This window comes from Astyanax mexicanus, chromosome 12 (genome assembly GCF_023375975.1).
Source record: "Astyanax mexicanus isolate ESR-SI-001 chromosome 12, AstMex3_surface, whole genome shotgun sequence".
NCBI classification, from domain to species: domain Eukaryota; kingdom Metazoa; phylum Chordata; class Actinopteri; order Characiformes; family Acestrorhamphidae; genus Astyanax; species Astyanax mexicanus.
This window is the reverse complement of record NC_064419.1, coordinates 20413555-20429164: the sequence shown is the minus strand read 5'-3', so window position 1 is coordinate 20429164 and position 15610 is coordinate 20413555. Positions and strand designations below refer to the sequence as shown.

The 15610-nt window shown below is 41.6% G+C and overlaps 1 protein-coding gene across 3 annotated transcripts in view; it reads left to right on the top strand.

Moving 5' to 3' along the window:
* The window catches only part of kdm5c (lysine (K)-specific demethylase 5C), a 34296-nt gene that overhangs the window by 13315 nt on the left and 5371 nt on the right, over positions 1 to 15610 (top strand). For all 3 annotated transcript variants that reach the window (XM_007234626.4, XM_007234627.4, XM_049486276.1), the window contains 14 exons: positions 48 to 295; positions 1045 to 1203; positions 1450 to 1569; positions 2633 to 2791; positions 2992 to 3173; positions 3332 to 3494; positions 10058 to 10177; positions 10291 to 10485; positions 11629 to 11810; positions 11931 to 12055; positions 12460 to 12692; positions 13744 to 14129; positions 14848 to 14986; positions 15209 to 15388. In XM_007234626.4, the coding sequence (XP_007234688.2) occupies positions 48 to 295; positions 1045 to 1203; positions 1450 to 1569; positions 2633 to 2791; positions 2992 to 3173; positions 3332 to 3494; positions 10058 to 10177; positions 10291 to 10485; positions 11629 to 11810; positions 11931 to 12055; positions 12460 to 12692; positions 13744 to 14129; positions 14848 to 14986; positions 15209 to 15388 (2591 nt within the window). The remainder of the gene's footprint in view (positions 1 to 47; positions 296 to 1044; positions 1204 to 1449; positions 1570 to 2632; positions 2792 to 2991; positions 3174 to 3331; positions 3495 to 10057; positions 10178 to 10290; positions 10486 to 11628; positions 11811 to 11930; positions 12056 to 12459; positions 12693 to 13743; positions 14130 to 14847; positions 14987 to 15208; positions 15389 to 15610) is intronic.

The window sequence follows — 15610 nt, the reverse complement described above, 5'->3', positions numbered from 1 at the left end:
TGTCTCTATAGCCTCCTCAACCCCTCTGTCTTTCTCGCTTATGTCAGATGAGCTGCCTCAGACAGTAATCGTTCGAGACAGCAGTGCTGCTGGCGCCATTAAAGAAGAGCCAGCAGAGACTCAAGTCACAAGGTCAGACTCGGACATACCCCCGCCACCTCCAAACCTCATTGTTAAGAGTGAGGTAAAGAAAAAAGAGGAGGACAGCGCAGATGAGTTCGACAGCAGCGCTAAAGATGAGCCTTGCACAAAGATGACCATGAGGCTCCGACGGAACCTCAACAACCCTCAGTTTGTAAGTAGAGATGTGTGCTGGTTAGGGGAGGGTGCAGAGATACTAATTTGGCTGAGCTTTATACGTACATTTCACATTTTAATTCAAATGAAAGCAAACAAGATGATGTGGTTTGTCGCAGCTCTATGCTAATTACTGTTTTTTAATGAATAGACCAACACCAAGGATCACATATTATAAAATGAAATGAAAACTATACACGGTTTTCAAAATTTTAATTAAGTAAAAAGGTGAAAAGTCTGGCGTGCAAAAGTATTTAGCCCTGCCATATCAATACTCGATACTTTGTAGTAGCAATTAAAGCTGCAAGCTGGGATATGTCTCTACCAGCTTTGCACATCTAGAGACTTGATGTTTTGTCCTTTTTACAGATATTTATGTCTAAGTTAAATTATTAATTTGGTTTTGAGGCTATACTGTTATTGGGATTATGTCAAGCCAGTATTAAGCAGCTGCAGGATTCCTTATGTGAAATACAGCTCCAGCACCAGTGAACATATTCTGTATGTAGGCTGACTTCTCACCTCAGTGTTTCACAACCTGTTAGAGTTGAGGGGGTGTTTTAAAGCTACGAATCCACTACAATGTGCATTTAGGACCAGGATCGAGGAAACACTGTCTAAGCCTTGGTTATAGCCAAGTTATATTCAGTTGATTCAGTTGGAAGACCTATTCCAGCTAACCAGAATTAGGTGTTAAAATCGACTCATTCTTACACATGAAGAGACTCAGAATTCTCTTTTTCTTAGGTGGATTCCTTTGTGTGTCGGATGTGTGGCCGTGGGGATGAGGACGAGAAGCTGCTGCTATGTGATGGTTGTGATGATAATTATCACACCTTCTGCCTCCTGCCTCCTCTCACAGACCCTCCAAAGGGCAACTGGCGCTGTCCCAAATGTATAGCAGAGGTGAGCCTGTGACCAGAGTGAAAACTGGGTTCCATTTAATAAGAAATGTTACAAAACACTCAAGAAATATCACATATACAGAATTTACTATAATAAATGTATAAAAAAAATTATTTAGCAGTGGTATTTCTGTCTGTGTACTAAGCATGTACCTTTAGTATGTATTTTTTCAGAAAACACGAACCACGCTTCTGAACTGGTTGGTTTAGATCTGATTCTACTGTGTGTGTTTGTGTTTGTGTGTAGGAGTGTAAAAAACCTTCTGAGGCGTTTGGTTTTGAGCAGGCCACGAGGGAATATACGCTACAGAGTTTCGGGGAGATGGCAGACACGTTCAAAGCTGATTACTTTAACATGCCTGTCCATGTAAGTATAGCCTATAGTTTGTTAGTGTTACATTTAGATTTTTTGTTCTTACATAACTTTAGATTTTTTTATTTGTAAACAGACCGCACCATTTAAATTGATTGCAAGCTATTCCCTTTACATTTAGTTATTATTATTTATTAATTGTTATTAAGTGACCCTTCAGTCTTGTAGATTTTAAACACATTGCAAACATGATGTGCTTGTTAAGGAAAATTGTAATAAGAAAATCACTGCCTTTTTTCCTTCTGAGAGAAGCAAATGTCTATCTACTCAGATTCTCTCTGAAAACTTCTATATGTGAAGATCTACAATCTTGCTTATTCCGTTTTGAAAATCACATTGAAACAGCAATTTGATTAATCAAATAAATTTGATTATTCCCCCAGCCCTAATGCATACATAAGTTTACTCTGTGATTTTAAAATTGCATATTAATGTAATTAGCGATTAATTTGTTATTCAGAAGTGATTCACGTTGACAAACTGCACATTTTATTACATAAATGGAATTAGTCCTGTTTAAATAATGGCCATCACATTTTGAATAAAAATCACTGTATTTTAATAAATGTAGCATTTAATGGTGTTTTTTTTAAAGAAAGTGTTTTGTTTTGTCTGAATGTAAAAAAAAAAAATCAGTATTTTATTATTTGCCAGCCATAATAACACTTCATGTTTCTTCTATGCGTCTCTTGTTTAGCTTCTCAAGTTTAAATTAGCTTCTGATTATGTAGATTATTTATAAGTTCTATAGAATTTGCACAGTACCTTTTCTAACAATGACTAGATATAAACCATAGTCATAACATGCTAATTAATGTCTGAGACTTTGCTAGTATCTACAGTTTTGCATTGTCTTCTCTCCTGGTTGCACTCTAAAATTGAATATAATAAAAACAAAATACTAATTTATTTCGATGTTGGCACAAAAATCATTCATCTTTAACTTTTATGCCTTTTGGAGGGTCATTTTACTCACCTTATTTTCTACAGTAACACATTTGAATGGGATACCCAGACTTGCACACCACTATGTTTTATATTATATATATTTTTCCAGATGGTGCCAACAGAGCTGGTTGAGAAGGAGTTCTGGCGGCTGGTTAGCAGTATTGAGGAGGACGTTACTGTAGAGTATGGAGCTGACATTCACTCCAAAGAGTTTGGGAGTGGCTTCCCTGTCAACAATGGCAAGAGGCATTTATCAAATGAAGAGGAGGTAAGATTTATTTATTTTTTTTTTACTTCTCTTGCTTGATTTGTTCATTTCAGTTGCTATTTTAGTCACTGTTTGCCTCTCAATCATATTTTTTGTTGCCACAAAACAGAATTGTCCCCCTACATCTATCTCCTCACCTTTTTCCCTTACACAACAGTCAACCGTAATCTTAAAGCTTTTATTTAAACTCTTTGTTGTAGGACTACGCTCGCAGTGGCTGGAACCTGAATGTGATGCCAGTGTTAGAGCAGTCAGTATTGTGCCACATTAATGCAGACATCTCGGGTATGAAGGTGCCATGGCTGTATGTTGGCATGGTGTTCTCAGCCTTCTGCTGGCACATCGAAGACCACTGGAGTTACTCAATCAACTACTTGCACTGGTAAAAATGTTATACAAACCTGTAATATAACCAAAATAACAGTGTTCACTGTATGTCACATCTAATTAGTTATTAGTAAAGTATAAAAAATAACCATAGTTGCATACATTTCCACCAGAAATAGGTGTTGAGAAAATGTTTTGTTTGTTTTCACTCAGGGGTGAGCCCAAGACCTGGTATGGTGTTCCTTCAGTCGCAGCCGAGAAGTTGGAGGAAGTGATGAAGAAACTCACTCCTGAACTCTTTGAGTTCCAGCCTGACCTGCTTCATCAACTCGTCACCATCATGAACCCTAATATTCTCATGTCTCATGGAGTACCGGTCAGTACCGCGCACATAGTATGTTATACTCCAAGGCTTAGGCTGTATTTCTCAGCCACTAAAAGTCTCTTAGAAGCTTGTTCTAAAATGAAGGACTTGCTAATAGGCTGCTAAGACACTCGTACCATGAACCTGCCCTTCCTTAAAGGAGATATCCGGTGTGAAATTTGTATGTAGTGACGCATGATAACAAGTACAAACTTTTTTTTTTTCAAATAGCCCATTTACCCCCAGAATTCTGAAATACAGGGCTTTTAGCCGATGCTCCCAACACGCTTACAATGCTAGTGATGGGGGCATAGCATGTCCCATGCAAATAAATCACTATTTTTACACCATTAACAAGCTCAAAGTACTGGAGAGAACTTTGAAAGTGCACATGCAGTTTATTAAAAACACTGTTTATACAAACAGTACCTTGAGGTAATGGAAATGCATGAACATAATAGAGATATTTCAGGTGGAATTTATGCATTTTCACATAATCTTGCCATTTGTTCCTTTATCTTATCTTTGCCGGCCCTCCCGGAGCTTGCTCTGCTTCTTGATAGCAGATGCAGCCAAAGAGGTGCCTAGATTGATCCTCCAATTGACGCCAACAGGGTATCTACAACCATAGGCATCCTGATATGTCAAGGGCAGGACAACCGTACCCCCTACCCCCCCCCCCCCCCCCCCTTCCGTGAGAATCCCGGAATAGAATAGGTTCTCAGCACTCCCTTGCTTTTCGTACGAGGCGAAAAATGGGACGCCTCGTTTGCCGTGAGGTGCGACCTGTGTCTGTGGAGGAAGAGATCCTGGTATCTGAGGGAACTGGTGGCTGCGGCTCCCAGAACCCAACACGGTACTTTGGCTCCTACTTCACATAGTCAGGTGGTCAGAGTGGCCCACTCTGATCAATCGGCTGGTCGAGACCTGCCCTGGAAACTCCGGATATGCCACCAGGATATCAGTGAGACCAGAAGGCGTCGGCTGAAGGGTCAATCGAGTAGCGACATACCATCTAATGACTGCTCGAGTATACCATCCCTATATCCCTGACACACATCCGCTGGAGATCCGCGGCTCTGTGCGTCCCCTAGTTGGACTCCGAGGTGGGTGGGGAGTAGGGATGGCGAACCAAACAATATATCACCATGGAGAGAACTAATGCTAAAAGAAGGATGATCGACCTGGACCTACACTACGAGAAAACGGATCAACCCTTAACTTTGAAAGACGATGGACAACACTTTGTACTGCTGGAATCCATGACACAAGATCCTCCTATTACTAAACTGTCGCCATTTGCTATCCACAAGGGTATCCTTGGTATAGCTGGAACAGTTAAAAACGTCAAAAAACTGAGATCTGGTCAAATTTTGGTGGAATGCTCCAAGAAAGCACAGATGGACAATCTGCTCCGTGCCACGGAGCTCGCCGGTGTGAAGATCAAGGTGACTCTGCACCCCTTTCTCAACAGCAGCAAAGGCGTTATACGTACCAGAGAACTTGACGGACTGGAAGACTCTGAAATAACTGACGAGATGTCATTACAAGGAGTTACACACGTGAGACGGATTATTATCAAAAAATCAAACTACACTTTCAAGACTCATACATATATTTTGACTTTCAATAGGGCACATCTGCCTGAAAAAGTGGACATAGGATACATAAAAACAACGGTTGATCCTTACATTCCAAACCCGCTCAGATGCTTCAAATGCCAAAAGTTCGGACATGGAGCAACAAACTGCAACAGTGCTGCGATATGCATCACCTGCGGAGAACCTGAACATGGAATTGAGTGCAAGGAACCCCCAAAATGTGTAAACTGTAATGGAGACCATAGTGCGGCTGCCAAATATTGTCCTGTATGGAACAAAGAGAAAGAAATCCAGAAAATAAAACACAGCAACAAGATTCCATACTTCGAAGCCAGGAGACTTGTAGAACAGACTCTGAACTTTCGTCCTGAGAAGTCCTACGCAGCAGCAGTAAAGGTCACATCAAATGTGGACACACAAACTGATTTAACATGGGTTTGTGGTGCAAAACCCTGTCCAATTTTAAGTGCACAAGAAACAGTTACCCACAAACAGAAAACGACTTCTGGCCACAAAGCTATGGAATCAGAAACCAATAGTAAATCGAGGAAGAGTTCAGGCTCTCAAACTAAACCAACTCTTCAACACAACAAACCAAAAGATACACCAAACGAAGTAGAAATGCAAGACCCGAAACCGAGACGCCACAGAAGCTCATCACCCAGAGGTAAACCCAAGGACCAATTGCATGTTCTACCCACATGATAGCTGACATTAATATCGTACAGTGGAATTGCAGAGGTTTCAAGGCAAATTTTCCGGAACTCCAACAATTGGCGGCAATATTGAATCCCATAGCCTTCTGTCTCCAGGAGACACAAATGGACGCACAAAATATTGCAACCTGCAAAAAGTATATTCTGTATCTATCACCAGGTCCGTCCACTTATCGGCCAACAGGTGGGACAGCAATACTGATCCGGGACAATGTTCTCCACAGTAGAATTATGATAAACTCTGACATTCAAGCTACAGCTATTCGAGTGACCCTGCATAAACCAATAACCTTGTGCTCGATGTATCTACCCCCAGTGATCCATGTACAACAGCAAGACTTGGACGCATTAATAAATCAACTCCCTCCTCCTGTCATCCTCATGGGAGATTTTAATGGACACAACACGTTATGGGGAAGTACAAAGACGGACAACAGAGGCAGAATGATTGAAGACCTTATGAATGCAAGAAGTTTATGTCTTTTAAACAATGGGGACAATACTTATTTGCACCCCGGACATGGAACTTACTCTGCTATAGACCTCACAATCTGTTCCCCGGACCTCTTCCTTGACACGACTTGGCAAGTTTGGGATGATCAATGTGGAAGTGACCACTACCCACTAAGGATCAGTTTTACTACCGAAACAAGACTACTAAAACCTTCAAAGTGGCAACTCAAAAGGGCCGATTGGCAAGCCTTTCGTACTTCCTGTGAAGCACAGTACCAGATTCTTAACCTAAACGACAAACCTTCAATTGAATGGTTCACAAACTCCCTCATAGACATAGCTGAACAAACAATACCCAAATCCACAACAAAAAATACGAAACATTATAATCCATGGTTTAATGAAGACTGCAAAGCTGCTATACGTAATAGGAAAAAAGCAATCAAATATTTCAACAAACACCCCACTATGGACAACTTCATCAAAATAAAAATCAGCAGAGCTCAAGCTCGCAGAACAATAAGGGCAGCCAAAAGGTTCACGTGGGAAAACTTTGTTTCAAAACTGCAGATGAACTCTCCCTCAAAGAAGGTCTGGAACATGATCAACTGCATGAAGAACAAAAACAGATCTCCACAAATTCAACATCTACAATGCAAAGGAACTATAATAACAAAAGAAAAGGAAATAGCGGACGAACTTGCAAGATCTTTCGAGAACAACTCTTCCATAGAAACTTGCCTCCCTGAATTTCGGAAAATCTACTTACAACAACTCAGAAGCCCACTCTCTTTTAACTCAGACAATCATGAGCCATACAACTGTCTCTTCTTATTGGAAGAACTACAACTTGCCATTAGTACGGCACACGATACGGCCGTAGGACCAGACCAAATACACTATCAGTTCCTAAAGCACCTTCCGGACAGCACTTGCCAAACACTACTACATATAATCAATGAAATTTGGACAACGGGCAATATACCAACCAGTTGGAAGGAAGCAACTATCATCCCTATTCCAAAGCCGGGAAAGGATCACACAGATCCAAACAACTACCGACCTATAGCGCTTACGAGCTGCCTATGTAAGACCATGGAAAGAATGATAAATCGACGACTTGTGTGGGTGCTGGAACAACATGGATTACTCAGCAGTTTTCAGAATGGTTTCAGACGTGGCCGAAGTACGATAGACCATCTAGTAAGAATTGAAGCATTCATCAGGAATGGATTTCTGAATAAACAGCACACTGTAGCAGTGTTTTTTGACCTTGAAAAGGCATATGACACCACATGGAAACAAGGCATCCTGGCTGATATGAAGAAAATGGGCCTCAAAGGACGGCTACCCACGTTTATTGCAAACTTCCTGACTGGCAGACGTTTCAAAGTTAAAATAAAAGACACGTACTCTGTAACTCATACTCAGGAACTGGGTGTACCACAAGGTAGCATATTATCTGTAACCTTGTTCAACATCAAAATCAATCAAGTAACTGAAGTACTGGACACTGACATCATGTGCTCACTTTATGTTGATGATTTATGTATATGCTACAAAGGAAAATACATGCCAGCTATCGAACGAAAACTTCAAATCGCAATAAACAACATACTGCGGTGGACTGCCCAAAATGGATTCAAGATCTCCAAATCTAAAACAACATGCAACCATTTTTGCCAACTACGATCACTTCACCCAGATCCCGTCTTGTATCTGGATGGAGTAGCCATTAAACTGGAGAAAGAGACAAAGTTTCTGGGGATATTCCTAGATCAAAAACTCTCCTTTAAACACCACATCCAGTACTTAAGAAACAAATGTCATAAAACACTGAATATAATAAGAGTGCTAGCCAATACTAGATGGGGAGCAAACTTCCACCTACTCCGGCACCTTTTCAGAGCTCTAATACAGTCCAGACTGGACTATGGCAGTATTATATATGGTGCAACCAGAACGTCATACCTTCGTCCGTTAAACACAATTCAACATCAAGGCCTGAGACTGGCCTTAGGTGCATACAGAACATCTCCCATAGACAGCTTATATGTGGAAGCAAATGAACCACCACTTCGTCTAAGACGACAAACAATGGCCCTGAACTATGCTGTTAAACTCTATGGAAATAGATCAAACCCTGCCTACAAAGCTACGTTCAGGAATCGCTTCGAAAATAAATATGAGGCCAAACCAACACAGATCCGACCCCTAGGACTTCGAATCAAATCGGACCTGGAAGCCCTGGAGTTTCCCATGGATTCGATGAATCAGACTTGCCAGCCCATAGCCCCCTGGGAGTATACAACACCAAAAATAATATTGAAACTGGCAGAAAAACGAAAGCAAAACACCCACCCGAATGACTACTACCAGTTATTCCTTGAAACCAGAGGATGTTACCTACGTCATATGACAGTCTACACAGATGGATCCAAAACTGAAACAAGAGTCATATCAGCAGTCACATGCGCAAACTACCAGCACAGTATACAGCTACCAAACTTCAGTTCCATATTCTCCGCAGAAGCATATGCGCTATTATTGGCCTTGGAATACATCCAAACAAGCAACCGGAAAAAATTTATCATTTTTACAGACTCCAAATCCTGCCTTAAAGCCTTGGAACACCCTGACACAGTCCATCCCATTGTTACAGAAATACTGAGAAAGGACAAAGTACTACGTGATCAAGAATTTGACGTAGTCTACTGCTGGATCCCAAGCCATATTGGAATCCCAGGAAATGAAAGAGCAGATCGACTTGCCAGAACATCCACTGCAGTCAGAATCAGCACACGACCCATCCCTCCCAGAGACAGCTATCCACAGATCTTCGCGTATTTCAAAAACAAATGGCAGACTGAATGGGACAGTAAAACCTTTAACAAACTGCATGACATAGAGGACAAAGTCGGACGAACCTACACTAGAATGGACAGTCGTCTACATCAAACCATACTTACAAAATGTAGAATCGGTCACTCAAAGTTGACGCACCAACATCTACTGACTGGAGAAGATGCTCCAACCTGTCACCTCTGTAAAGACAGACTTACCTTGAAACACATTTTAATGGACTGCAAACCACTGCACTCAGATAGACTGAGGTTTTTTACTGAACGTGAGATGCCAAATGTGCTTAAAACCGCAGCACCTGGAAAAATTATGAATTTTTTTAATTTTTTAAATATAACTCAACTTTTATAATTAATTTTATATAAAATAATGCACAGTATGAAGAATTGACTTAAATACCGCCGTTAAAATGACCCTAGTGTGTCGGCACGGCGTTAAGAACCTATCTATCTATCTATCTATCTATCTTATCTTTGCATTTGTGCTCATCAGTCGACTTAGGTCTTGATTTTAAGATGGCTTTGCCCGGAGAACTACCTCAAGGGTACTGTGTGTATAAACCGTCTATTTAAAAAAACTATCTGTGCAGTCGCAAAGTTCTCAGTCTCTCGTTTAGATATCAGGGCCCTCCGAATTTTACCAATAAAGTGTGGAGTTACTTTGAGCTTGTTAATAGAGAAAAATAGTTGTCGTTGTGTTTCGGGAATGCTGGGGGGAGAACAGAGGTGGACTAGTTTGTACTTGTTATCGTGTTTTACTGCACTCTAAACATATTTCACACCTGAATTTCTATTATAACTGCATACTAGGCTTTGGATCACAGCTTCACAAATATATTTATTATCAAAGTTTCACCAAAGGACGCCTAGGAATGTGGACTCCCCGCTCATATTGTGACTGTTTTTATTTTTTTGTGTGTGTGTGTATGTGTGTTTGTTTACAGGTTGTCCGTACTAATCAGTGTGCGGGAGAGTTTGTCATCACTTTTCCTCGAGCGTATCATAGTGGCTTCAATCAGGGATATAACTTCGCTGAAGCCGTTAACTTCTGCACCGCAGATTGGGTATGCACAGAATTGCGATTCATATCGTAAAAAGCTTTTTAAATGTGCGATTGACGTTTAAGACTTTTCCTTAAGCACAGCTTTGTAAACCTGGATGTCTGTTGCTCGTCTAGTTGCCCACAGGGCGTTCCTGCATCGAGCATTACCGTCGCCTTCGCCGCTACTGTGTGTTCTCTCATGAAGAGCTTACCTGTAAGATGGCTGCTTGCCCAGAGAAGCTGGACTTGAACTTGGCTGCTGCCACACACCGGGAGATGTTCATCTTCGTCCAAGAGGAGAGGAAACTCCGAAAGGCCCTGCTGGAGAAGGTGGGAAGGGTAGAGAAAGCGGAGTAGATTAGGTGGTAGAGTATACAGAAAGGGGTTGGTGTGTAACTAAATGTGTATGGTCTAGTGCAGTGACCATAGGGTGGGTCTACTTAGAGTATGGCCCAATCCCATTTCACACCTGGGCCTTAACCCTCTGTTTTTCACCTTCACACAAAGATGGGGTGTCCCAATTCGTGTAAGGCTGGAGGGGGATGGGGAAGTGATTGGGGTACAATGGGCTCCAGAGTGGTCCAGAATACTAAGGCGCTGCCACTATGGTCGGGAGATTGCTGGTTCGAATCTTGGTCATGCAGCTGCTGGAGCCCCGAAAGAGCACAATTGGCCTTGCTCTCTCTGGGTGGATGTCGGTCAGCACGAGGCATCTGTGAGCTGATGTATCCGAACCAAGTGCGCTGTGATGCTACTCTGCAATGCTGCATCAGCAGAAGTTCAAAAAGAGGCGGTGAATGTCTTCATACATCAGAGGAGGCATGTGTTAGTCTTCATCCTCCTTGTGTTGAGGCATAACCTGTGATGGGGGATATATAGCTGGCTAGCAGCTGATTGGGTAGGATAATTGGCCTGATAAATTGGGGGGAAAAAAGAGGAGAAAATTAGAAAAAAAAAATTAAAAGATGGCGGCACAAGCGAGCAACCCACAAATGAGTATTTTCCTTGTTAAAAATATTAATAACCACATATATTAATGAACTCCTAGTTGAATGTGTAGATTGAATGATTTATGGCCATTTTCTTTATAAGAAGCATGAAAATATAGCTTCCTCCTGTTTCTATATCAGGTATTTTAAGGTTTGTCTCAATTCTTAGGAAAAGGATATTACCCCTTCCCCTTGTAACTGTGTTACTGTTACACTCAAAACAAGGGGTTGGGTTACAAAACAGAAATAAGATTGTGTCTATCATTTATCAGTATGAATGGGTCTCCTGGCCCTCTTAGCCTGTGAACATAAAGGGATAAATAACAAATATTTGGACAATTCTAGATTAACTGCGAAATTGTCTTTTATTGTTAAAATAGAGTGTGAACCCAAGTTTAGAACATGATCAGGGACGTTATATAATGTTATTACCTAATAATTTTCTTATTTACTGAGCTAAAGTGACCCTAAGATGTGCCAACAGGGTATAACGGAGGCTGAACGGGAGGCGTTTGAGTTGTTGCCAGATGATGAAAGGCAGTGTGACAAGTGCAAGACCACCTGCTTCCTCTCAGCCCTGGCCTGCACAAACTGCCCCGAGCGCCTTGTCTGCCTCTACCACACGCAAGACCTCTGCTCCTGCCCCATCGACAAACTCTACCTCAGGTACACCCTATTGACCGCTTTATGGGATTTGGCCAAAGTCCTGCAATAGATTGATTTAAAAGGATGCGGTGGATATAAGTTGAATATAACCGCTCTGTCCTCTTTTGCACTGTTTCACAGGTATCGGTACACTCTGGACGAGCTGCTGGCCATGCTGCACAGGCTGAAGGTTCGGGCTGAGTCCTTTGACTCTTGGGCCAACAGAGTGAAGGAAGCCCTTGAACAAGAGGAGGGCAACAAAATAGGTCAGCCACTACAATGAGTTTATTTATAAACAGATTAATAATTGAAAAAACAAGCAAACAATACAATTAATTTATGAATGAACTCTATTTGTGATTGAACAAAACAACATACTGTATATACTGTCATACTGTTATTATATACTGATTAGAATGAAATATAACCTTGTTTAATGTTAGTTTGTGTCTAAATTATTGCTGACTGCACATGAAGCACAGCTATTTTTATTGTACTTTTTATTTTGGAACACCTCAATAAACTAAACATGGACACTTAAATATATTAATTTATAATTTACAATAGTCTTCTATTCTGTTCCTTTTTAAATAAATAAATTATCTTTTAGAACATGTGGGCTTGTAGGGTCATGCTTTCTTTCTTTCTTTTGTTTTTTTTTCTCTCCCAGGCATTAAAGATCTGGAGGTGCTAAAGGAGGAAGCAGCTGAAAGGAAGTTTCCAGACAATGAGCTTCTCCAGAGGCTCAGAAGTGTACTAGCTGACATCCAAAGGTGCAAGAGCAGAAGCAAGGAGCTTCTTGACGGCACCCAGAGCAGTAAGATGAGCCTGCAGGACCTCCGCACACTGGTGGAAACTATGCAAAACTTACCCTGTGTCATGGAACAGATTGGGGAGGTGCAGGTGAGCATGACTTGAAAATAAAAATAAAGAAGCATATAAGAAGCAAATATCTTGGCCACCAAACATGGCTAGCTTAAAATGCCATGGTATTTACTAGAGATGGTAAGATCGATTGGCTATGTATCAGATCACTGTTTGGTCATTTTGGTCACAGAAATTGAACGTGCCTATGTGCCTCTTTGTGAAAGGGAATAAAGGTTTTAACTCCAATAACTGAATAACTAACCGCATTCTACAGTTCATCTTTCAGTGTGTCTTGCTGCTAACCACACACGACACCAAGCACTGCAGAAGTACAGCAGCAGCAACAGCTGCTGGCTTCAGAAAGCTAAAGAAATTACTTTCAGGCTGTTTTAGTGGGATCTGGTAAACAGTGGGAAAATTTGATAATTATTGGATATTTAGAGCTTTCTATTATTGCAGGGTTTTAGTATTTACTCACAAAATCAATTAAATGAGTTCTGATTTACACTAGCTGCTTAGCTACCTAGTTATCTTGTGTAAGTAACTATCAAGATTGGTACATCATTCTACAACAATTCTTTGTCATTTTAACTTTACCTGTACTGAACTGCACTTGTGGCACTTAATCACAGGCTGTCTCAGCTGGAGCTTAGTGAAAGTGTTAGATCGTTGTTGTTTTATTAAAATAATAACTGTTATAGGTTTTAACAGTAATTATAGGCTGTTTTATGCAGTAAGCTGACTCCGGTAAACAATTATTTAGGTGGCTGATGTTAAGATACCTGTTCCTGCAGCATTGTTGTCTAAGTGAACAAAAGTACTATAAAAATAATACTTTTTACACACATCTCTCCTAAAGTTCAATTTATATCAACTTAGATTCCCAGTGTTAGATTCCTCTAATTATAGCCACCTCTAAGCTATCACGTTTGCCTGACATCTCTGTGGCGTTAATGTGGTATTTGGCCCCGCCCAATTGGTGATCGAAATCGGCCCAAAATAAACAAGGATTGGTCCATCTCTAGTATTTACTTTTTGGTTTAACTCCCTTGAAAAATGACAACCACGACCCCCCCCTCTCTTCCAGGCTGTATTAAAGAAGCTTGAGGAATTTGAATCCCGCGGACAGGCGCTAGTGAACAGCAGTGGAGACGAGTGGAAGAAGGATGCTGCTTCTCCTCCGGCAGGGGATATCAAGGCTCTGCTGGATGAGGGGGCCCTGCTGCCAGTAGTGGCCCCTGTATGCGAGATGCTCAGTGGGCTGCAGGAGCAGGGTCGCTGGCTGGAGCAGGTGCGGCGGACGCTGGGGCCGGAGGGTGGAGAGGTGACGCTGGCGGTGCTGAGAAACCTGATGGAGGCCGGCTGCAACGTGCCACAGAGTGTAGGCGTGGAGACTGCCATGGCAGAGCTGCAGGAGCTGTTAACCATTGCTGAGCGCTGGGAAGAAAAGGCCCAGATTTGCCTGGAGCACAGGTGTGACTCTCTACTGTACTGAACACCTGTAATTACATACGTCTGGCATAGATTTCTGCTAATACTGCATGCTTACTTGTAGTAATGTTTTCCACTCCCACTAGGGGGCAGTGTTGGTACAAAACAACAAGAGTAAACCAGAACTTTTCCTGACATTATGTGGGTGAGCTGCCTGTGTTAAATTTGAATATCTAGATCGGTTGTACTGGATATACCTGGACATCTCACCCACAAAATCTCTGGCTGTTCGCCAACACTAAAAATAGCAGCAGCAAAGGTTGCATAAGAGGCAACTCGCGTGTTTTGAGCTCCTACAGTGGTGCTTGAAAGTTTGTAAACCCCTTAGGATTTTCTATATTTCTGCATAAATAAAACATCATCCAATTTGTCTCACATATGTCCTTAAAGATGCTAAAGAGAACCTAGTTAAACAAATGTGAAAAAATAGCTTTTTGCTTCAAATGAAATGCGTTATGTTTGGAGAAAGGAAAGAACTGCATTCTAACATAAGAACCTTATCCCATCTGTAAAACATGGTGGTGGTAGTATCATGGTTTAGGCCTGTTTTGCTGCATCCGACTGGGCCAGGCCATCATTGATGGTACCATGAATTCTGAATTCAATCTGAGAATTTTAAAGGACATTTAAAAGCAACACTTATTTATTACCCACTTATGTGCATCACCTTTTCCTTTTATGTCTGTTTCTGATTGAGCAGGCAGAAGCATCCTCTCTCAACACTGGAGGCCATAGTGAATGAGGCCCAGCTGATCCCGGTGCAGTTGCCTAACATCCTGTCTCTGCAGGCCTGCCTAAGCCGGGCACGTGCCTGGGTCACCGATTTGGAGGAGATCCAGGCAAGAACTGCACATTTGTTATCTCTTTTCATCTTTCATCTTCTTTTCATTGTTAATAAGCATTGTGTGTAGATGTCAGCTACTGTAAACTTACGTCAATCACTATTTATAATTTTAAGTTTAAATTGTTTATTTGGAAATGATCATTTATGTATTATAAATGTTTTGCTGTATCCTCCTCTTCCCCTTTGCTCTTTTTTCCCATTTGGTGTCATGGAGCAGAACGGGGAGCACTACCCCTGCCTGGATGATCTGGAAGGTCTGGTGGCGATCGGCCGTGACCTTCCCGTGCGGATGGAGGAGCTTCGACAGCTGGAGCTGCAGGTTGCCAGCGCTCACTCCTGGAGAGAAAAGGCCAGCAAGACGTTCTTGAAGAAGAGCAGTCAGCACAGCCTACTAGAGGTGAGGAAATGCCCATAGGCATGTTAACAGACCCTGATTGTCTTTACAAATTTACAAGAAGTTTGCATTGTGAATCTGGTTTGACAAGGTTTCTTAGTAAATAACTATGAATACACAAGCCAGTTTGACCAGGTTTCTTAAAGGGGGTTTGAGAACCACAAGCAGACAGATGAGTGCAGCCTTCCAGCACTCTTAGCCAAACCTCTGTAGAAGTGGATCTGT